We start from the raw sequence: 24,538 nt of genomic DNA on the forward strand, positions 1-24,538 counted from the left end.
CATTCTCATTAATTTCCACATTGGCACATGGTGAATAAAAGAATTTGTCTCACAATTTGGCTGCTTTTACTTTTAAGAGAAAAAGAAGACAAAAGAAATACCAAGATGGAAGAATAGCCTTTCCTAAGCCACCATGATTACCAGCAACTTCCTAAATTTGTGAGATTTTGCCTAGTAATATTATAAATTCAAGTGCTTGACCCACATTTTATAAAGACTTACCATTTGTAATGAAACTTTGTTTTTATGTACAAGAATCATTTTCTTATCCACAGGATCAAACAGAAATGACAAGTGCTCAATTTGAATGTCAATACTGCACGGTATCCCTTCTTGGGAAGAAGTATGTACTCAAGGATGATAATCTATACTGTGTCTCCTGCTATGATCGGATCTTTTCTAACTATTGTGAACACTGCAAAGAACCAATTGAATCAGACTCTAAGGTAGGTATCACTTCAGTTGACAGTTACTGCTTATGAACAGTGTGTGACTTCTTCAGAATGTCCCTTTTCTCTCCATGTTGACTTTTTACCCACACTTTTTACCATGTTATCATATCAAGTCACAATGTGTAGTACTGTGAAATGCATGTTTTAATCTCATGTTATCCTTAAAACAACTTTTTTTTCTTTTAGTATATGCATGTGTGTTAGTTTTTACGATAGGCAAAAAAAAATTAAAGAAGTTAAATTATTTCCCCAGAGTTTTACAACTCAATATTGAGTTACTTCTGGTACAGCTAACATATACAAAAATACATAAAAGAATTTGGAAGCTTAAAAAATTCAAAGCCTGTTCTTTCCAACTTAAAATTCTGCCTTGTCTCCCTTAGCCCTCAGACTGTGCCTTCCATCACAATCCCTCTTCCTTTATGGTTGGTATTTGCTTTCTTTCTTGCCTTTGCTTTAACTAAGGGTTGCTATTTGTTTGCTTGAAGTCTCAAGGGGTAATAAGATACTGTAACCTAAAAAAATAAAATGATTCCATGTAAAACCTCTTTTGTAGGTTATAAAAGGAAGATAGAGAAAAATCGACAAGTTCCAGTGAGGTTATATTTCAGTGACCTTTAGTGGCCAGTCAAACAAGCCCAGAATTTTTCTCTTAATTACCCCAGAGAGTATTTCTACAGATAACAGTATCAACAACTTTCCCTCAAGCTAGTGGTACAAACTCCTGGCACTAAGCCCTAAGAATGTGCCATCTTGTCTTAGAAAATGGCTTGTTTCCTTGCAAGCACATTTAATTAATTTATTTGTTGTTTCAAAGGATCTTTGTTACAAAAACCGTCACTGGCATGAAGGATGTTTCAAGTGCAACAAATGCCGACACTCTTTGGTGGAAAAGCCTTTTGTTGCCAAGGATGAGCTCCTGCTATGCACTGACTGCTATTCCAATGAGTGTTCCTCCAAGTGCTTCCACTGCAAGAGAACCATCATGCCAGGTGAGACCTGAACAGAGCTGCTGGCTCTACTCAAGGAAATGCCATCATCACTCTTTGTGAAGCTTGCTTTCTCTGGTTCCCAACTCATCTATTCTTCTTGATCAAAATAAACTGTGGTGCTCTGTAGTTTTGTAATTTTATTGCAGGACTCAATATCTTATTTTCATAAAATCTAATTCATAGAAACATGTTGAGCCAGAGATAGAACTGGCAGATAAAGCTTGCACCAGAAACACAACCGAAAATGCTCTGATTTGGACATAATCAATGGTATTAAAAGGGATCATTCTTCATCAGACTTGGAGATAGTCCTCATTTTTTAATAAATTCATTCATTCATTCATCCATTAATTCATTCATTCACTCATTCATTGTATCTATTTTCTTTTCCATTGTGGGGAATGTCAGGAGCACTTTTGAGAACCTGTTCTCTTTCCACCAAGTGGGATCCAGGGATCAAACTGAAGTCATTAGGCATAGCAGCAAGCCCCTTTACCAGTTTTGCCTTTTCACTGGCCCAAGAGGCAACCTTTCATAGCTCTTTACAAACTGATATGAGGGGCATTGCTTTCTCTTAGGGAAGTAGAGTCCATGTAAATAATTTCACTTAAAAATAATGATAATTTAATTAAAATACACTTTTATTATTTCCCCCTCTTTATCACCTCCCTCCTACATTTGTTCCTTTCTCAAATTTGCAGTTTCTTCCTCATTAACCTTTGTTGTTACAGACATAAAAGCAAATAAGTATATAAGTACAGCCTGCAGAGTCTGTTCGGGGATTCCTATAGTTATGTGTGCTCTAGGACTGACCGTGTAGGATCAGATAACTAATCAGAGGCTCATCCCTAGGAAAAATAATCCCTTTCTAGGCAGCTGTTAGCTGTAGCTCATCACCTAGGGATAGGGCCCCATGAAGTTTCCCACATCTGTGTTAGAACATCAGCTGTTATTGGAATTGTTCAAGTCTTATTTAGGCAGCCATGATGTTGAGATTTCATGGGTATAAGTACTTTCTCATGCTAAAAGGCACAATCTCATGGCAGACTTTCTGTTCCTCTGGCTCTTAAAAACTTTCTGCCCTCTCTTTGCCATGTTCCCTGGATTTCTGGTCCTTTCCTATCCCTGTGGACAGCAGCATAAGAACACAAATCAATCAACCCTGCCTCATAGCCCACTAATCACAATTACTCCTACCACTACTATTATTAGGAAGTCAAATAAATTCAGAAGTCATTCCCCCAATATGTATCACGGGAGTAGTGCCCTGGGCATTTATAAATATGCATCTAATGACGGCTATGACTCAATCTGTCTGAACCATGAACCATTCCAAACCTCTACATGCAGTTTTTTCAGAAATTGCAGGAGTTTTCTGTGAGTGTTTTACTCTTATCAATCAATGCAGAACTGTAGCCATTTTTCTTTTCTTTAAGGAATATCCCAGAAACTACAAACGGGTTTTCTAAAATATTTTTACTATTTATTTAGTAATACAGTTTATCATGATTATACTTAAAATACTTTAAATAATTGAGGTATGTTTTCTTAAAGAAAACACAAGTATGCCTGGCTTACTAACAGAGTCTTACTTTGGGTTCCAGGTTCTCGAAAAATGGAATTTAAGGGCAACTACTGGCACGAAACCTGCTTTGTGTGTGAGCACTGCCGACAGCCGATAGGAACCAAGCCTCTGATCTCAAAAGAGAGTGGCAATTATTGTGTGCCATGTTTCGAGAAGGAGTTTGCTCACTACTGCAACTTCTGTAAGAAGGTAACTATCTAAAGATGGTAAAGGTATGCAACCTTCCAGAACACTGGTTTTTAGCTGCCTTATATATTTGGAATGAAGCCATCCCATCGTGCTCTAATGCATGATGTTACCTTTAAATTTCAACACATCCCAAACTGAAATTCTCACAATGAACACGTCTTACTGTTTTTAGTAGCCATAAAATTTCACCTTAAATCATGGATCTTATATTCAATAACAGGTGATTTTACCTCCCAGTCCCATTCACTGCCTTGGAGGAACTTTGTTCTGGGACAGGTACGTTTCTCTTTGCTTCCTGGAAGACAATTTTGATCCATATCAACTGTTTCAGAGAAATATGGAACAGGTACTAGGAAACCTGCCTACTATTTTCTAGTAACTAAAATCTCTTCTGGTCTTGAGGCTTTGTGTTATCAAGGAGAAGATTGGTAGGCTTAAGTAGGTGACATATTATGAGGGAAATCCAGTTTGTGTGGAGACACACACACACAAAAAAAGCCCCAAAGCTGCAATTTCCTCATTTCCCACTCCAGCAAAAAGCCTTCTCACTTGTTTCCCCACGCAAAGTACAATTTCCAGAAGAGAACATTCATTTCTTAGAACTAAACATGGCCTAACATTTAATCCTCTATGCTTTTATGTGAAAAGCAGCTCATGTCCATCATCTTGATGAAGTCTGTCAGTATTCAAAATATATGTACCGGTATTCTCAAAGAATTAAAATGGCACTGTGAATTGTAGAACGCTGAATCATGACAAGGGTTGGGCGCTGCCTCCTGGACACTGTGAGCCTTTAACAGTCTTGACAGCTCTGGAAACTACTGTGTATTTGCATTTGGACAGCTGGAAAGTACATTACACTTCCTGCAGGTGCATACACAAGCATGAATGTATACGCACATGGTGCAGTAATCTGCTAGTATTGGTGATACTAGTGTTTGTTGCCTATGGAACAAAGTAACAAATACACTTTACAGAGTTATAATTATTATAGTACATCCTAATGGTAGCTGAGAGCTTCTATGAATAGTGACCAGACAGGAAATCATCTACTACCTGAATGTCACTATTACTTTTCCAGAAATGCTGGCTTCTAAAACGATTGATACGAGCAACAATCAAAACCCATGCCATGACCACATGACATAAGAAGCCTTATGGCTTCCAGGCTCAATGGAATTTATAGCACATGCTGGAAACAAAATAAGTGGGCTTATCATATTCTGGGAGGTTTAAATCTTAGGTCTCAGCTTAGACTAAAACGTTAATGAAATTTGTGGGAAGTGTCATGTAATTTATTGGTCACAATAGAGTCTTCCTTTCAATGTTGTTATAGAGACTCAAGATGCTTGGGACAAGTGCTAGGTTTTCGAGGCTATGGAAGACGGTGGCTACATGAAGGACAAGCTTTGATGTCATCCAAGCTTATGAAATGAGTTGTAGACTGATGATGACGCAGATTACTTATTATTTCATTTGTAAACCACTCTTTAAGAAAAGCTGGCTATAAGTGATTGTGATCAAAGCTAAAGACAGAGACCCTGTCCAATTCAAGCCCAAAACAAAACAACTTAAGTAAAGCCAAGCTTCTTGAAAACCAGGCCTTTAAGTTTCTTTCATTTTGTTCCACTAGAATTTTCTACTAAGTACCTGGTGGCTCAAACTGTAAGGGCTTCAGATTCTAATTCTTCAGGGTAAAAAATAGAATTGAATGTGTCATTCAGTTCTTTAGCTGTTGTCTATTGTGTTCAAAATCCTTACTGTCAGACTGGGGAGATGGTACTGTGGGGGAAGCTCTTGCCATATAAGCATGGAAACATGAGTTCAGATCCCAGCACCAACATAAAGTTCAGATGGCACAAATTGTGACTAGAGCCAGTCCAGATGAAATGGAGATCTCAAAGTTCAGTGAGAGACCATCATTAAAAAACTAGGGTGGAGAGTATAAACAAGGACATTTAATGTCAGCTTCTAACCTCTACACAGATACAAACACACATTTACACTCACACACATGCACACACACATAGACATACACACGAGTGCACACAGACACACAAACACATGCACATGCACACACATGCACACTCACATTCATGCTCGCACACACATAGACATACACACATGTACACACAGATACACAAAGGCACATACACACATGCACATACACACACAGACATGCACAGACACAAACTTAAACACACACATGTGCAAACATAGACAAAAATACACACATGCATATACACACAGACACACACACAAAGAGAGAGACACACAGACAGACACACACAAGCATGTACAGATACACAAAGACACATTCACACACAAGCACACACACAGACAGACACATGCACACATATACACACACTGACAGACACATGTCCACACACAGACACAAACATTCACTCACACATTGACACAGGTACACAAAGACACACACATGCACATACACACACATTGTTTCTGTTTCTACTTTGCCAGAAAAGAAACTTTTACCAGACTAGATATTAGACTTCATCTTTGCTGCCTATTTCTTCAAAAGGAATATAATCACCAGCAAACTTTTTTCAAATGTTCCAGAGCTCTAGGATATATTATTTTTCTGGGAATCCATTTTTGAAGTTTCAGATCTTTTAAACACTGCCTACAAATCATTTGACCAAACAAATCAAAGGAAGAATGAGTTCACCTGTGCCTGCTGTCAAGCATTTGAAGTCAATAGGAGGCATTTTAAATTGCTTTACTTCTCATATACCACTGTGTTCCTCATTTACTTATTCAGAACAGTATAGTATGCTTTTTCCTTCTTAAAAAATTGACTCCTATCAAATATCCTTAGTTTCGGAGAAACTTGATATAAGGTCAAAGTGTGTTTAGAATATTTTTTCTAAGACCTGTATGATAGACAAACAATATGCCTGTTTGTCAGCAAACAAAGAAGGTTTATAGCAGGCTTATGTTTTTAACATCAAGTAAAACTAATATAGAGCTGTATCAGCCATCTTCAACATGACATTTCCTTGCCCTTCGTAAGAGATAGACATGAATATATTCCAGTTTCTTCGGCGACTCTATGAGGTCAACATCCGTTGATTTAAAGAACAGATGATTGTAAAGTAGCTACACGGGAAGATTTACCCAGTATTTATCAACCTGGTTCTCAAAAAGATGTTTCAACCTTTCAAAGAACATGAAGATCAAACTGAGTTTTAAAAGAATGTATTATGGGCTAGCTGAGTGGTAAAATGTCTCCCTGGCATGCACAGGGCCTTGGGTTCAATCCCCCAGTGCTATGAAAGCATTATAAAGAGGCAGTGGTGGCTCATGCCTTTAATCCCAGCAGTTGGGAGGCACAGGCAGGCTGATCTGAGTGAGTTCGAGGCCAGCCTGGTCTACAAAGCAAGTTCCAGGACTGCCAGGGCTGTTACACAGAGAAAGCCTGTTTTGAATACAAAAACATACCTCAGAGTAAAGGGATGGGATAAGATATTACAATCAAATGGACCCAAGAGACAAGCTGGCTATTCTAGTATCTAACAAGGTAGACTGCAAACTAAAATCAATCAAAAGAGGTGAAGAAGGTCATTTCATATTCATCACAGGAAAAATCCATCAGGAAGAAGTCTCAATTCTAAACATCTATGCCCCAAATACAAAGGCACCAACATCCGTAAAAGAAACATTAAAACTGAAATCACAAATAAGACCTCACACAGTTATAGTGGGAGACTTCAACATCACCACTAGACAGGACCACCAGACAGAAACTTAACAAAGAGACAAAGGAGCTAATAGAAGTTATGACCCAATTGGGATTAACAAACATCTATAGAACTTTCCATCCACACACAAAAGAATATACCTTCTTTTCAGCATCACATGGAACCTTCTAAAGAATCAACCACATACTCGGCAACTTAACAAACCTCAACAGGTACAAAATAATTGGAATAATCCCCTGTGTCTTATCAGACCACCATGCTTTAAAGTTAGAATTCAAAAACAATACAAATTGCAGAAAGCCTACCAACTCATGGAAATTGAACAACTCGAAATTGCACCATTGCTGGGTCAAGGAAGAAATAAAGAAATTAAAGATGTCCTAGAATTCAATGAAAATGAAAACACAACATACCCAAACTTATGGGACACCTTAAAAGCAGTACTAAGAGGAAAGCTCATAGCTCTAAGTGCTTACATGAAGAAACAAGAGAATAGTCACCCCAGAGAGTTGATTGATTCATATGGCATCATATAACCTTCATCCAGCAGCTGGTGGAAGTAGAAGCAGACACCCATAGGTAAACACTGAACTGAACTGAAATCCAGATGCAGAGAAGGAGGACTGATGAGCAAACGGGTCTACACCAGGCTGGTGAAACTGACAGAAACAGCTGACCCGAACAAGGGAAAACTCTTGGTCCCCAGACTGATAGCTGGGAAACCAGCATGGGACTGATACAGACCCCCTGAATGTGGGTGTCAGTGAGGAGACCTTGGAAATCTATGGAATCTCTTGTAGTGGATCAGTACTTATCCCTAGCATAGGAATAGACTTTAGGAGCCCATCACTCATGGAGGGATACTCCCTGAGCCTAGACATAAGGGGATTGGCCTAGGTCCTATCCCAAAGAATATGACAGACTTTGAAGAACCCCTATGGAAGGCTTCACCCTCCCTGGGGAGCAGGAAGGGTATGGGATGGGTAGGGTGTTAGTTGGTGTGGGGGGCAGGTGAGGAGGAGAGGGAGAGGGACCTGGGATTGACATGTAAAATAATTTTCTTTCTAATAAAAAAGGGAAAAAGAAAACAAAAACAAACAACAACCAAAACCCGTAAGAAACTGAGGCTCATTGTATGTTACAGATTCATGACTTCATGCAGAGCTTTTATGTTCATACTAGGAATCTGAACTCTGTACACCAACTGAGACTTGAAATTGAAAACTCACCTGCAAGCACTTTCCTTCTTCAAAGTCCAGTAGTATAATGGCTTTCCAACATGGCTGAGCACACAGATGGTAGAGTATGTGCAAGTTCCATGCCACCTCTCAGTGACTGTAGCAAGTAACCCCATCATCCATCACTCAAGGACTGTTCCTCTACAGAAAGACCAAGTCTATGCAATGTAGAGGTGTTGAGAGTATCTGGAAAATGTCAACATAATCCAGTACTGCAGCTGAGGGTAAGAAGTGATTCTTTGCTCACATTGAAGGTGCTTATCAGCTCTACCCAGGATCTCCACAACTGAGTCTTCTCAGACATGCTATGGGCTATCAAGAAAAAGTACTATGGTTTCTGTTTTGTTTTCATCCTGTTTTCCAGCATTCTTCAAGGTCAGATGTTGACATAAATGTGTAGGGTACAGCCAGGCTAGCCCTAACCGAAGATCTTTGGAGATAAAAATAAGACTTACAAAAAGATGAAGTAAATCAAGCACTTGCTTCCTTTATGATCTTACCATGTCCAAGGGGTTTCTGCCTCTTTTCTGATACATTCCTTAAGAAAATTGGACTTACTTTCATTTTTGAGGTTCTGTATAATCCCCATAACATTTGGCTTCTCATATTGTTTTTTCTAAAAACTTAGAGGTTTGCAAGGAAAACAGACTCCCAACACAAGGTGGTACAGAGTTCAGAACACCAAACGTGGCACAGAGAAGCTTTGTGAGGATGTCTGAATTGCAAGGGGCCCACACTTATTGCCTTCTGCAAATGCTTTTGCAGGTGATAACTTCTGGTGGGATCACCTTCCGTGACCAGATATGGCATAAAGAGTGTTTTCTGTGTAGCGGCTGCAGGAAAGAGCTTTGTGAGGAGGCATTTATGTCCAGGGATGACTTCCCATTCTGCTTGGATTGCTACAACCATCTTTATGCCAAAAAGTGTGCAGCCTGCACCAAGCCCATCACTGGTAAGTGCTTCAGCTCACCATGGTTCTACCATGATGCAGTTAGAACAATGTAAACTGCTGCCTGGTTAATTTAGGAAATGAAAATAAAAACTTAATTTTTCCTACTGTATTTCCTTTTGATATGGACACAAGCAGATACTTATAAATTTAAATTTTACATGGACCCCCTCAAAGAAATGATGGAATGTAGTTTGAGAGTTTGTACATTTTAAAAAGTAAATACTAAACCTAATGGTATGGTTTCTAAGGACAATAATAGTCCAAGGAAGGAAAACAGATAAACTAAAAGGTCAGACAATGCCCCAATAAGGAGGCCTAATTGGAGACTCAGAAATTTCAAGGGTAGATGGATATTACTGAATCAGAATCCTACTTAATTCCAACAAAAGCCAAACAGATTTAAAATCAAAAGGTTTTAATTAAACTATTCTGTAAAATAGCCACAGCTGTAATTAGAGTAACGTAAAACAGGAATTAATTTAATTTCTTTTTAAGGTGCTTTAAACAAATGTATTACTCCTTTCTCTGTACTCGCAGCAACTTGATTTTGAAAGAAAACAATGTAGTATTCTACTAACAAAGTAAAGCACATGTGATGTGATTTAAAAAAAAATTACATAGATGATAAATTGATCCATGCTGAGTAACTTCTCACAGGGCTGGAAAAGTGCAGTTGTGTTTTCCTCAGAGCCATCTCTAAAATGTTAATCCTGTGGTAAAGAGGCTGAAACCAGCATGAGACTTGACAAACCCAGAAGCTATTCTTCCAGGCAATTTATTGTCATTAATAATGTGACAGAGCTATACTTCCACTTTCTGTTCTCAGTACTCTTCGATCACATTTGAATTTTTAGCTCATATTGCATAACATCTTTTCTCCTGTGACCTCAGATCTCTCTCTCTCTCTCTCTCTCTCTCTCTCTCTCTCTCTCTCTCTCTCTCTGTGTGTGTGTGTGTGTGTGTGTGTGTGTGTGTGTGTGTGAGTGTGTAAAGAAACTATTTTCTCTGCTAAGCTAAACTTGAAGGCTTTACACCTCCTTGCAAATGGAGAAAGTGGTCTCCAAGTTAAGCACAAGCCTGTTTGCCTATAGAGTGAGCACCATGTTTTCTGATTCACACTGAATCCATGAATTGTGTTTGGCTAACAGACAGGTCTCACTTGGCCAAAATTTAATCCACAGGGTTAGGGAGAGGACTAATATAAAAGTCATTGTTACAACTAGAAACAAATTGAGAGCCTGCCACAGATGGTCAGGCTGCCTTCACATTCCCAAGTCACTCTCCTAACCAACTGAGTGGCTGCTCTATTACAGGGGGCAGGTCTTCTCCATTCCTCTGTCATTCAGCTCTGCTACCTCCTTGACTCCTACAAGGACTTACATGAACAATTCCAGGCTATTGGGCTTCTCAGCATGTGTTCCTTCTGCCTTCTATTCATCTGGCAGCTCCTGCAAGGGGAGGCAGCTACCAGCTCCATCACTTTTAGTTAGAACACAGGACTCCCAGATGTTTAAAAACACAAGGACTCCAAAATCTGCTTAGGAAACCCTCCCACCACAGTCTGCTCTAATTTCAGTTGAATTGGGCTAGAAAAAGAGGTCTTCTGATGAGGAAATTAAGAGGCTAAATATTTCAAAATATTTTTTACAGTTAATGGAGATGTTTCAGAGCCTATACCAGCCCTGAACTTCATGGGATTCAGTTCTGATCCATCACAGCACCATTCTCCTAAATGGTGTTTCTGCTAAATCTTCCATCAGCCAGTGGCACCAAGCTTCACTCAGTATAGACTGAAATCAACAGATTTTTTATTATTTTTTTAAATTTAAATTAAAAACAATCTTATTTTACATACCAGTCCCAGTTTCCTCTCCTCCCTTTCTCCCATTTCCCCAACCATGTCTCCATCCCACCCCCATCCACTCCTCAGAGAGGGTGAGGCCTCCCATGAGGGACCATCAAAGTCTGCCACATCATTTGGGCCAGGATCTAGACCCTCCCTCCTGTATCTAGGCTGAGAGAGTACACACAGTAAAGTGGCAGGATACAAGATTAACTCAAAAAAATCAGTCGCTCTCCTGTATATAGATGATAAATGGGCTAAGAAAGAAACCAGAGAAACACCACCCTTTACAATATCCACAAACAACATAAAATATCTTGGAGTAACTCTAATCAAACAAGTGAAAGACCTTAATGACAAGAACTTTAAGTCTTTAAAGAAAGAAATTAAAGAGGATATCAGAAAAATGGAAAGATCTCCCATGCTCTTGGATAGGTAGGATCAACATAGCCAAAACGGCAATCTTGCCAAAAGCAATCTACAGATTCAATGCAATTCCCATCAATATCCTAGCACAATTATTCACCAACCTTGAAAGAACAATACTCAAATTTATGTAGAAAAAAAAACCAGGATAACCAAAGCAATCCTGTACAATAAAGGAACTTCCAGAGGCATCACCATCCCTGACTTCAAGCTCTACTATAGAGCTATAGTAATAAAAACAGCTTGGTATTAAACCAACAGTTTCGCACAAAAACATAAATGAATCTAAATGTGACAGTAGTTAAGTGAATAAAGTCAATCTAAAGGCATTTCTAAGGATTGTCTCAAGACTGAAATGCCTGCAAAAACTGCCAGTTCATTCTAACAGTTTTTAAATATTTCTTCAATCCCTAAAGTCAGGCTTCTTTAAAATGAAATAAACACACAACATGGAACCCTGGGAATGCTATATGTTTATCTTCAGAAGTTGTGAACTCATACAAACACTTAACCATCTTAGGCACATTCTTACAGATAAATTCAAGTTTAGGAAACTTGCTGTACACTGTGGTGACTATACTGAATGATAACACATTATATAATTGAAAATCCATAAAAGACTGAATTTTAAAAGATGTATTTGAAGGAATTCATGTTAGTTGGGTTGATTTATGCATTCTGTAATGTTTGCATTACAAATACATACAATTAAAATCAATATTTGAAGAGAAGATCTTTCTGTTAGGATGCTTTTAGTATAGAACCCTACGTTAACTAAATCTACCTATATATGGTTGTATGTAATTGACTGATACTATTACAATGAATTCACCTTATTTGAGCTAATTATAGATATAACTGATTTTCTTTTTACTTTTATTTTTAGTTAAAATATAATTACTTCACTTCTTCCCTTTACTGTCCTCCCTTCATCCCTTCCCATTTCTCCTTCTCAAATTCCTCTCATTTTCCTCCTCACTCTCAATTTGATAGTCTCTTTTTCTTTGATTATTGTTGCAACACACACACACACACACACACACACACACACACACACACACACACGTAAATACATAGTAAGTACAGACTACTGAGTCTGTTCTTGTTGTTTGTGTGCATATATTTTCAGAGACTACTTTATACTAGATAACCAGTTAGGGGGGGAAACCCTGGGAAAGGCTAGTTCTCCCTTTCTCAGCAGTCATTAATTACCTTTGGTTCTTTGCCTAGGTGTTGGAACTAGTAAGTTGTTTTTGTTGTTGTTGTTTTGTTTTTCCTTCTGAATCTATTGATAGTGTCATTATCCAGGTCTTGTTAAAGCAGCCATTTCTAAGAGATACAAACTTACACACTTTACAGTCCTCTGCATCTTAAAGTCTTGCCACACCCTTTTCAAAGATGTCCCCTGAAACTTAATGTAATTTAATGGGTGGTGTAGAGGCTAGGCTCTACACCACCCACCAATCTCAAAACTTTGTTCAGTTGTGGTTATCTGAAACTGCCTCCATTTGCTATAAGAGAAGCTTCTTTGATGAGAGATGGGAGCCACACTTATTTTTGAGTACAAGGATAAAATTTAGAATGTGTAACTACAATTATGTCTCTTCTTTTAAAATGTTCACTGCTTCTTGAGCTATCTGAGCTAGATGAAGCAGTCTGATGTAGTGAATGTGCTCTGAACTTGGCATTAGCAGATCCTGACTCTGCCTGTGTTGCTAGGCACTGCATGACAATGAGTAAATAACTCCCCCTGGAGGCTCGCACTGGCCACATCTACAAAATAAGTGGAAAAGGACCATATATTGGCTTCCCTTCATTTCTTTTTATTTAGAGAAAAATAGAGTTTCAAACACTAAAGTTTCTACAGAAAGAAGTATTATTGTTCCCAGTTATGTTCTTCACAAAGATAAAACTAATTTAGTGAGGTTAATAGCCTGAGCTGTAAAGCCAGACTGCACAGTTTGAGTCAGATCTTGCCAGCTGGTGCCCTTAGATGAGTGGCTGAACTTCACTGTTGCTTGGTATTTATCTAAAAATTGAACATGATGCTAATATCTAGGCTTTTTATCAGGTACAAATGAAGCCAGATGAAATAGGTGCCAAAGAACAGTTTGCTTGTTCTTTTTTCTTTCTTTTAGAGACAAGGTCTTAGTATGTGGCACTGGCTAGCCTGGAACTCAATATATAAACTAGACTGGATTTGAACTCACATAGATCATAGACCTGCCTGTCTCTGCGTCCCAAATAACTGAGATTAAAGATGTGCACTACCACATCCAATGGCAGATCAGTTTCCTAAATGACTTTGTTGCTGCAAATGACCCTGGTGACCTAAAGAAATAAACACAACCAAATTTGGAAAAATTTCCAAAAACGTCAAGGGTTGTATCAGACCTTAGCATCCTACTGCTAGATGCCTCCATTTCCCTCTTCATAAAATTCTATAGTTACTTTTACATTCAGCACTTGTATATGGCTTGCTAATAAAATTGAGACTAACTCCAAAGCTCCAAGGTCCCACATACTCAATAATTAGTTTTATGGAGAGAGATTATTTATGTTCCCACTGAACCTTATTCTTAGAGTTATCTTATTAAAACTTCAAAAATAATTAATTTATATATGTCTTAGTTAGGGTTTCTACTTATGTAATAACACACCATGACCAAAAAGCAAGTTAGGGAGGCAAGGGCTTATTTGGCTTATACTTCCATATCACTGTTCAAAGTCAGAACAGGAACTCAAACAGGGCAAGAACCCAGGCAGGAATCAGAAGCAATGGAGGGGTGCTGCTTACTGATTTGCTCCTTGTTGCTTGTTCAGCCTGCTTTCTTACAGAACTCAGTTACCACCATTCCAGGGATGTACCACCCACAACAGCAAGGGCCCTCACTCACACATCACTAATTAAGAAAATTCCCTACAAGACTATCTATAGCTGGTTTTTCTAGATGCACTTTCTCAATTGAGGCTCCCTCCTCTCTGAAGTCTCTAGTTGACATAAAACTAGACAGTACTAGTTTACTTTCATTATAAGATAATGATGACACTCTCATAGATAGATAAATCACAGTTTTAGTAAAGAAAAGAAAGCAGGATCTTAGTTCTCCATGAGTTAAACTCTGTATAAGACAGAGAGATTGCTTAGTGGTTGAGAGTGCTTGCTGCTCAATCATGACCAGAATTCAGATCCCAGCATCCATATTGCATAACTCACACCTACCTGTAAATTCTGTTCCAATGGTTCCAACACCCTTGTCTGATATACTCAAGCAACTGTACACACATGCTCACAAATACATAGATACATCTGTAAACATTTTTAAATGAAAAAAGTGTTAAATAAAAGTCCATTTTCATTTTCAGAGAATTTATCTGAAGTAGATTCATATTCACACCTTGTGATTCTTAATCTCATAGGAGAATTGGGCAATGCCTGTGAGTCAGCCCAGGACATACTTTCATCACTCCATAGGTAAAAAGCAAATCACCAGTAAATCATAACATGAACATTACTTGGCAGCGACAGCTTGTCAAATGAAATGCACAGACAGATCGAAGCTGTAGAATTCCAACCACTTCACAACTCCTAGAGCTTTTCTTTTTCTTACAGCTACTTGACACAATTTTTTTGACCTGGATCCTGAAACTATTTTAGACAGACAGGGGTCAGTGTTTTTGGTGAACACTTTAAAAAATAATTTGGCTCAAGTAAAGCCAAAATTAAAGTGAAGGCTGAATGCCTTCTTGGAATTTATCTCTGAATAAGGTAACCAGATATCAATAGTGAAGAGATTCCTCCATTTACATTAGAACTCTGAGCTGTAGCTGCTGCATAGCAACGTACTAAAATGGTTACTGTAGAATAGCTCCATGATAGCCTGGGAGAAATTCTAGACTTGAGCCTTCAGAAAATTGTACCTCAAACCTCCCCAAATAGGATTTATTCCAAGTAAAATTAAGCATGGGAAAATGAGAAAGAAAGGAAAATTGAAGTCACTAAAACATCAAGCCCCAGACTCAGAAGTACACATTCCTTTTATTATGTTTTCAGTTTGCAGCTATGAAAACTGGACCACATGGAAAGCAGGGGAAAAATACATTCATGATTGGATTCTGTGGGCTTCCACCTCCCCACTGCACTGTAGTTCCTAACTCTCTTGCAGTTTTCATTGGCCTCCCCTACAAAAAAATAATTTAAAAAGCAATGCATATATAGATTCATTTTGCTTCCCTTGATATAGCAAAATTTATCTAGAATTTTATGGGGCTCAATTTCTCATGAGGCCCAAGGGCCACACCCTGTGTCGTGACTTGTGTCTCCATTGTCTTGATCACCACTCTATTCAGTAGTTTCTAGAGTTTTTGCTGACTTCTCAATCTGTTCATTGGAAAGAATGGATTACTCTTTACCTACAATTCCTTTTCAGGTCTCAGAGGTGCTAAGTTCATCTGCTTTCAAGACCGCCAGTGGCACAGTGAGTGCTTCAACTGTGGAAAGTGCTCTGTCTCCTTGGTGGGTGAAGGATTCTTAACTCAGAACACGGAAATCTTCTGTCGCAAGTGTGGCTCTGGAGCAGATACTGATGTGTAGAAAGAGACAGTCTTTGCCCACCTGAAACCCACTTTACCTTTGCTATCACTAAATCGGGAATTCTGCGGCAGTAACATTTTTATTCGTATTTTATAAAGCAGCTTAGGGTGGGATATGTAGCAGAAAAAGTTTAGCACACTTTACAACTGAACTCTCTAATAAGAAACACATAAAAAACACAGTCTAATAGAAATGAATAAGCCTCAAAGCCCTATCTCCTTGCAAAATACTGCACTCTGCTGTTAGAAACATAGGACGATACCTCTTTATTAGTGATATAGTAATATATGGCTTATATTTAGTAATTGTGAATACTACTACTGAAGGACATTTTCTCAAAACTGCAGAAGGAAAATAACAAGATCCAATGAAAAAGTATACAAGAGACAAATGTTTGCATTTTAAGATATATATACATATATATATGTATATTGATACAGTGAATATGAATAATGGAAGAGCAAGATTTATGGAAAAAATCAATTAGTAATCATCACCTTTAACAGCCTTATCATTATAGAATCATTCTTTGTACTGAATAGAATCATTCTTTGTACTGAATAAGTGTTGAAAAACAAAGATATGCATTTTCCTCATACACAAGGCTTCCACCATCACCTGCCTGCCTAGTTAATGAAATTGTACAACTATGGTACTTTTATACTTAAATACAAAAGGCATCATCGATACCTGGGGAGAGCCAAGCATGGATTTTGATTAGATTTAGATTACAGATTCAAATACATTTTAGATTAATTTTATTTCCAAAGCCCACATGACTTTTCTAAATGCTACTGATTTCATCTGTTCTTTTAAGTAAATCTAGTGATAATAATTGTTTTCCCAAAGGCAGGCCTTTAAAGTAAATAACTCATTAAATTTTTACTCATGAAAATGAATGTTAGGGAAGCAGTTTAAGTTTAGAAATGAATTTCATCCACATATCTAAGGCTTGATAGAATTCATAATTATTTCTAAGCCTCTCACATTTTGCCTTTGAAAATTACATAGATAACTAATGGTCAAACATAGAAGTGGACTTTAGAGAAAGCTGGTTAAAGTAATAACTTAAAACAATACTTCACTGTTGATAATTTGAGGCCTGCAAACAGGTACAACAAAGTGGGATGTAGAGAACCCCTCCTCAATTCTATGACTGAACCATCCCCTGTCCCAAAGCCAGCCAACCCCAGGGCTCCAGTCTGCTGTACGGCCAGAACTCCAAACCCTAAGCAGCCAGGCAAGAAATCAACATGTATTCTGTCACCCAGGAAGCTTTAGTGGAAATTCTGCCACCATCTAAACAACCTTTGTTTCAAGTTCCAATCGATCATGGCCCTCCCTAACATAGGTCAAATGGAAAGCAGTCTGTGCTCTCAGTGCTCTGTTGTCAGTCCCAGATGCAGAGATTTATCTGTCGAAAGAAAGGTCAGAAGAATGCTTCTGAATGTAGTAGTAATGTGTTGACTTTCAGACTAGTGGAGAAACTGTAAATGTTAAGATTCTGAGTTAAAATGGGATGAAAGGCTGTGGCAGATGACGATGGTTAAAACTGCATCACAGGAAATTCAATTACAATTGCTATCAACACAATTTAAATAGTGTAAAATACAAGTGATGTTCAGAGATATTAATTTAGAGAAATTAACAGGTCAGACCACATAGACATTTTGAAAACCACGATTGCACTTTTGAATTAACAATGGTCAAGATATTTTCTCATATTAGCATTGTGTTGTACAGGCCAATTAGTATTTGCTTGCATTACATGAAACTGCACAGGTAAAATTAAACATGCTGATTGGGTCTGTGATCTAGAAAATAATTCACTTACAAGTGTAACAGTCTAAATTCTTCAAAATTTATATGATTATACAAGATATGGTATTGTCTCTGTTAACCAATTACAGATAATCATGTAGCACGTGATATTCATGATTAAACAATTAAAAGCATCAGGTGAGTTTGCTGTGGTATATGGGGATGAATAGGCAAGGGTTGCATTTAACTTTTTAATGGTACTGGAGATCAAACCCAGGACCTTACACATGCTGTGCAAAGATTCTATCATTGGGATGCATCCCTAGTCCTTTGCATTTAACCTTAACAATTAAATGCATGAAATCACTTGCTAGATAAACATTTTATTATCCTTTCTAAGTACAGTTCATAAACATACTGAAATAGTTACCTATTCTTATATTGCACAGTCACATGTGTGTGTGTTTGTGTGTGTGTGTGTGTGTGTGTGTGTGTGTGTGTGTGTGTGTGTGTGTGTTGCCCAGAATTCGGGTTCAAAAATGTGGAGGTCTCACTGCAAAGATCCTTTCCTGATTTTTAAGGAAAGTGCCACTGTAGATACAGCATTTACATGCAAAAAACAACTAAGAAAGACTTCTTACCAATGAGACACACATGGACAAATGTGGAAAGCACAGATGATTTATTTGATTTATAAATGGAAAAATTCTCTTAACTGGCTTATTTAAAAAAAAATGGAATGGGCTGCCTCAGCAAGCAGTGGACATTCATAATTCAGGGTGACATCTTCTTGGGCAGGGAAGTAGTTAGAAGCAAGTCTTTCACAAGATGGCTTGATAATTATAGATATATTGTGCTATAGAGCAGGGAGAAATGAGATTACTACAAGCAAAAAGAGAAAAGAAAAATTAACCATCCAGACAAAAGATTCAGATGTATATACTTGGCCATGGAAGTTGACAGTGTTCTTGGCTAGGACAGACAGAAAAAGGCTATGACAGTGTTCCAGGACAGTTTTACCAACATGTATACTGTGTGGAATTGGACTAGAGTGGACAGGAATCCAACAGGTGCTTCCCATTGTTCCTCATGTGCATGTGATGGGGGAGGTCCTTCTGTATGCTGAGAGTGTATGTTTCTCTTATAGGCTGATGAGTAAATGCTTAATTGGCCAGTAACCAGGAAGGAAGTATAGGCAGAGCTACAAGGTTAGGAGAATTCTAGGAAAAGAAAAGGCAGGGAGCAGTTGCCAGCGAGAGAGACACCACGTAGCTGCTGAGGAAGAAAGAGAGCAGGCATCACTGGTAAGCCAAGACCATGAGGAAATACATAGATTAATAATAATATGGATTCATATTTAAGAGAGAGCTAACCAATGAAGTCTGAGAAATCAGCCAAACCGCTTATAATTAATATAAGCCTCTGTGTGTTTATTTGGGACCAAACAGCTGTGGGACAGGGTGGAACAGAAACAGCCAACTACATTCATGTGTGGTTGGTGGCTGCAAAAGTAAGAGAACAAGGAGAAGTTCAAACCTTGAGCTGTATTTACTGACATAGGTGACTGACTGTACATGTCTACAGATCAAGATATTTGACGTGTTATATTTGGAGTTGAAGTTGATAAAACAGGATCTTTTCTATTAAGGAAAATGGGTAGGATGCCCAAGGGCTCAACTTTTAATTAACAAAACCATTAAAAACTTTGACTAAGACAAATTAGCACCAGTAGTTAAATGCCTTGTGATCATATCACAACATGGTTCACAACTCAGTTATTGTGGCTTTAGGAACATCACACTGCACACTATAGTAAAAGAAGTCGGTCATGATGAAAAATGTGTGCCTCTGAGCATAAGTGACCTTCATTAAAAAGCCACTGCAGAGAACCAACATCAAAAATCAGCCTCAAAACATTTTTGATGTTGGTAGCCTCACTTTTTAATGTGAGTTTAAAAGTACTTGGCATGCTGAAATAGTTCAGCTGTTAAATTTAAAAATGAATTTTATACTATGATATGGTTATTTTAACTGAGCTTATCAGTTATTATCTAATGCTTTAATAGATATTTCATATCTATAACACAGTTTTTTGTTTTACAAATGGTGGTTTTCAGAAGTTTCTTATATTAAACAAATACACACTTCACATGGTAGGTATTGGAGATTATTTCGGCATTAGCTAGCTGTGCTGTAAACACAACAGATACAGAATAACTTCTTTAGAATTTCTACTTCTATTTCATGTTTCTTACCTTATCATTTTTACAATATATAAGTTAATACATTTGAGTATCATCTCAAGGCACAAATAGAAAAATAGCTTAACTGAGTATTGATCTGAACGGAATGTCTCTACTTCTAAATAAACTGTGTGCTGCCTAGCTCTTTTTTACAGTGGTCAGATTTAGAAGACTACTAAATTAAAATCATTTTTATTTATAATAACTCTCTCTGAGACCAGGAGAAGAGCTCACTTAAGATTTTCCTTCCACAGCTCAGATTCTTTTGCTATTTTTTTCTGAGTCAGAGGAATTGTTAAAACCCTGGTAGTTTTAAGCTCTTATCTATTTTATTGAAATCCAAGCTTTTGTAACACAAAGTTTTTCCAAATCCACAGTTTCACTCTATAGTTACTTTAGGAAATAAATTTAATATTTGAATCAATAAATATTTGGGAAAAGTACCTCTAAATAAATACTTCTAGTTTTTGTTTAAATTGATGATTTTGAAAAATCATATTGATTGTGACTGATGAGGGGACAGAGAGATAAAAGTGGGATTGGAATACATGATGTAAAATCCACAAAGAAACAATAAAAGCAAAAAGAAAGAAAGGAGGAGAAAATAAAGAAAGAAGAATACAAGAAAGAGAAAGAAAAAGAAAACCCATGTTATTTATACAGGTGTATGGAAGTTAAAACTTAAGCCTTGTATCTTCAAGTATTGTTTCTTCAACAAGAGTTCATCTGTCACTGGCATTATGGAAGCTAGGAGCAATGCCTTTATCCTGAACTCCCCCCCACAATGAACATTGAACCTTTAGATCTCATTAAAATACCAGAAACACATCATATAGCATCACCATCAAGAAATATCTGGGGGCTGAAGAGATTTCTCCTCTGTTAGAAGCACATATTACTCTTGGAGAGGACTGGAGTTGGGTGTCTCACCCCAAAGTCCAATTGCTCATCAGCACCTGTAACTCCAGAGCTAGAGGGATCCAGTGCCTCTAATCTCTGCAAGTACCTGCACTCACATGAGTACACACACACACACACACACACACACACACACACACACACACACACACACACACACACATACACACGTGCGCCTAAAATTACATCTTTTTAAAAAGTAAAAAGAAATGAGTTGGGTACTGTGGGAGCTCCTGTAGTTGTACTCCTTGGAGCCAGAGGAGAAAGAATTGGGAAGGGAAACTGGAGCCCAGGGCATTGAGGCATGGCTTAAAACACAGTAAGATGGAGAGAAGGAGGACTGATGAGCAAAGGGGTCCACACCAGGCTGGTGAAACCCACAGAAACAGCTTGGTCCCCAGACTGATAGCTGGGAAACCAGCATGGGACTGATCCAGACCCCCTGAATGTTTTGTCAAAGAGGAGACTTTGGAAATCTACAGGGCCTCTTGTAGTGGATCAGTACTTATCGCTACCATAGGAATGGACTTTAGGAGCCCATCCCTCATGGAGGGATACTCCCTGAGCCTAGACACAAGGGGTTTGGCCTAGGCGCTATCCCAAAGAATATGACAGACTTTGAAGACCCCCTATGGAAGGCCTCACCCTCCCTGGGGAGCAGAAAGGGTGTGGGATGGGTAGGGCGTTAGTTGGGGGGGCAGGGGAGGAGAGGAGGGAGAGGGACCTGGGATTGATATGTAAAATAATTTTCTTTGTAATAAAAAACAGTGAAAAAAAACACAGCAAGACCCAGTTCAAATGAGGAAAGCACTGTCTCAAAACGATTCTTCACTGATCCCTGTAAGATTTTAGAAAGTGTACCACAAGGGCAGATGTCAATGAAGAACTCAGAAATTAAGAAATCTGAAAAAATTATATATTACCAACACAACAGAAAGATGCTGTGGTGATTTTTTTGTTATGATATAATAAAACTTTACTGAAGAGCAGAAAAGCAAAGCAGTCAACCACTTGAGAGTATTATCTCTACCAAGGCCAGAGTAATCTTGTACTCAGTGTAACTGCAGACTGAATACAGATTGGTATGGATTTTGGTTTATAGATACAAATTTAAAGTCAATTTTGTTATATGTATATTTCTACTCTTGTTTAGTTATTGTGTTTATAAAACTCTTTTTTTAAATATAATGTATAATTAAATACAGATTATAAATTGTCACCTATAATAGCCAAAATTTATAGCTATGTTAGTCAGCTTTTCTAGATAAAAAAATTATATATTTCAAATACATAGGTATTCTTGAAAATCTTTCAAAGACCTTCAGAACATGGAATTTAAAATGGTTTATTAGGGTTTTTCATGACAATGAGACATGTCTGCTCCTGGCAGCACCAATCTACATCAGAGAAGATGATGGGCATCGAAGAAACTCCACTTGGAGTTTACTTTCTTTGTGGTAAAGGTAAGGTACTGGGCAAGAAAGTACCCTTGCCTAGACTTCTGAGAATATGCTGTCCAAATTGAATAAAAGGACACCAAAAAAAGTGACTTCAAACCTTGCCAAAACAAGGAGGTCCAGTCCTTCAGAATATCCTGCTTCACAGAAATGTCTGTCACATATGCTAGGCCTATAGGTTGAAGATGAATGGCCCAACACTGCAGACAAAACTTGGGTTACTGTCCAGGCAGCCAGCTGTTTCTGTTATTTCTCCCATTTTTTGGAAGTCTTTTTGCTTGCACTTCCTGTTTCCTCATTTAATATTTCTTTCTCGGGTCTCTGAAGGAGTCAAAGACTACACAGTTACAGTTTTCCTTGTTTACCAGACACAGTAAAGAGACTCACTAAAGATGTGTTAAGTGTAATACGTTTGAAAGACATTAAAAGATAATTTGATAATGCAAATTAGAATAGAAATTAAATTAGGTGCAAGAATTTGTACTCATTAAGAAAGAATAGATAATGGAGCAGTTTCTCTAAATTTGTCAAATACTAATAAACTAGACATTGTTGATGTGCTTATTGCCAGTATATATTGTATATAGTTATTATACTTATTGTATATAGTTTTTCCTATATTAGTTATAATCTTTTAAAAGTTTTAGACACAAAAGGGGGATATGTGGTGATATCTTGCTGGTACAAATAAAGCCTGTCTGAGGGTCAGAGAATGGAGCTTGCCACTATCTAACCATATAGGTCGGGAGATCTGTACAGACAGACAGGAAATAAGATGGCTTGGTGGAAACAGGTTATAAGCAGGAGAAACAGGAGCTCACTTTCTTGTCTGCTGAGATGCAAAGGAGGTAAGATGTGGTGGTTTTTTTGCTCCTCCTTCTCTCTGATCTGTCAGCATTTTCCTCTATATGTAACTCTGGGTTTTTATTACTTAGACCAATTAAGAACTCCATTTACAGTTATTGCTAAAATTGGAAATCATAAAGGATTTATGGGCATGTGGAGGTAAATATTCTCAACATACAATACATACATATATGAAACTGTCCTCATGAGTTACCATGAACACTGAATACACATACAAGGAAAACTGAAAGTAGAACAAAAACAGATTCATAGTGGTGATGGTATTATTTTGTAAAACTAGTAAAAATAATTTATTTGTACAATTAAACTGAATAAACTCTATGATATGTAAGCTATATCAATAAAGCTGTGAAAAACTGCTTGTCATCATTTTGTCCCCTAAATCTCCCAGTTAAACCCACAACATCTCAGCTGATCCCTATTTCTGTATTCCTACCCTTACTGATTTCTTTGCCAAAGACTCCTGCTCTCACTTGCCTGTCAAATTTTTAAGTTACATCAAAAGCAAAGTCAGAATTGCCTCATCTGGAGGAAAATTTAATGTTTCTTTAATTTCTTGTATAATTTTTAACAAGTGTAAATGTCTTGGTTTATTAAAGTTAGGAATAAGAATAGTTAAAAGTTTATCTTCATAGCAAGAAACACTGGGTCGTATTCTCCTCCAAGATCCATGACTTGACTAGCCATGTGTAGTTGGCTATGTTTCCAGTACTAAGCATGATTTCTTTCTTGTTAACCAGATCTTAAGTCCAATTAGGAAACTGTTGGTTACTACTAAGGTATGCATGCCACTACTGTACCCTTAGGGTTCTTGTGCCATGCTGGAGATTATTGTGCTAAATTATACCCACATAAGTGTAGTCATCATGCCTCATCAAGAAAAACTCTTTGCAACAAATGGAGACCATTAAAGAAAACCATAAACAGTGAAAATGCAAAGGTAGGGAGCTCAATCATAGTGAAAATACCTACATGACAACTTAGACATCCAAGGCTCAGGGATCATTGTGGAAGACAAATGGAAAGACTAAGAGACAGAGGTTCAATAGTTTCCTGTGAGACCCTTTCTCCTAGTAATCTTAGAATCCACATCCATACAGTCTTACCAATACTATTGCCTAAATGTGAGCTGAACAAGGACAACAACCACATACACAGAACTGCAGGCAACTAAGGAATACTGAGAGGGAGAAATACTCTTCCCTGGCAAAGAGCACACCAACTGATTATCCTGTACTAGATGGTCACCCTGAAAACAACATAATCAAATAACCTACGGAGTGAGCGGGTTGTAATTGT

The 24,538-nt window shown here is 37.8% G+C and overlaps 1 protein-coding gene across 1 annotated transcript; it reads left to right on the forward strand.

Moving 5' to 3' along the window:
• The first annotated feature begins 287 nt into the window (after window positions 1-287).
• Fhl5 (four and a half LIM domains 5) lies at window positions 288-16,427 on the forward strand. The gene is made up of 5 exons (XM_035438990.1): window positions 288-446; window positions 1,270-1,444; window positions 3,049-3,218; window positions 8,944-9,130; window positions 15,830-16,427. Exons 1-5 carry the CDS (start codon window positions 288-290, stop codon window positions 15,991-15,993), a joined length of 855 nt encoding a protein of 284 aa, XP_035294881.1. The 3' UTR covers window positions 15,994-16,427.
• Window positions 16,428-24,538: the final 8,111 nt, after the last annotated feature.

The sequence above is a fragment of the Cricetulus griseus genome, chromosome 2 (assembly GCF_003668045.3).
Source record: "Cricetulus griseus strain 17A/GY chromosome 2, alternate assembly CriGri-PICRH-1.0, whole genome shotgun sequence".
In the NCBI taxonomy this organism is placed as follows: Eukaryota; Metazoa; Chordata; class Mammalia; order Rodentia; family Cricetidae; genus Cricetulus; species Cricetulus griseus.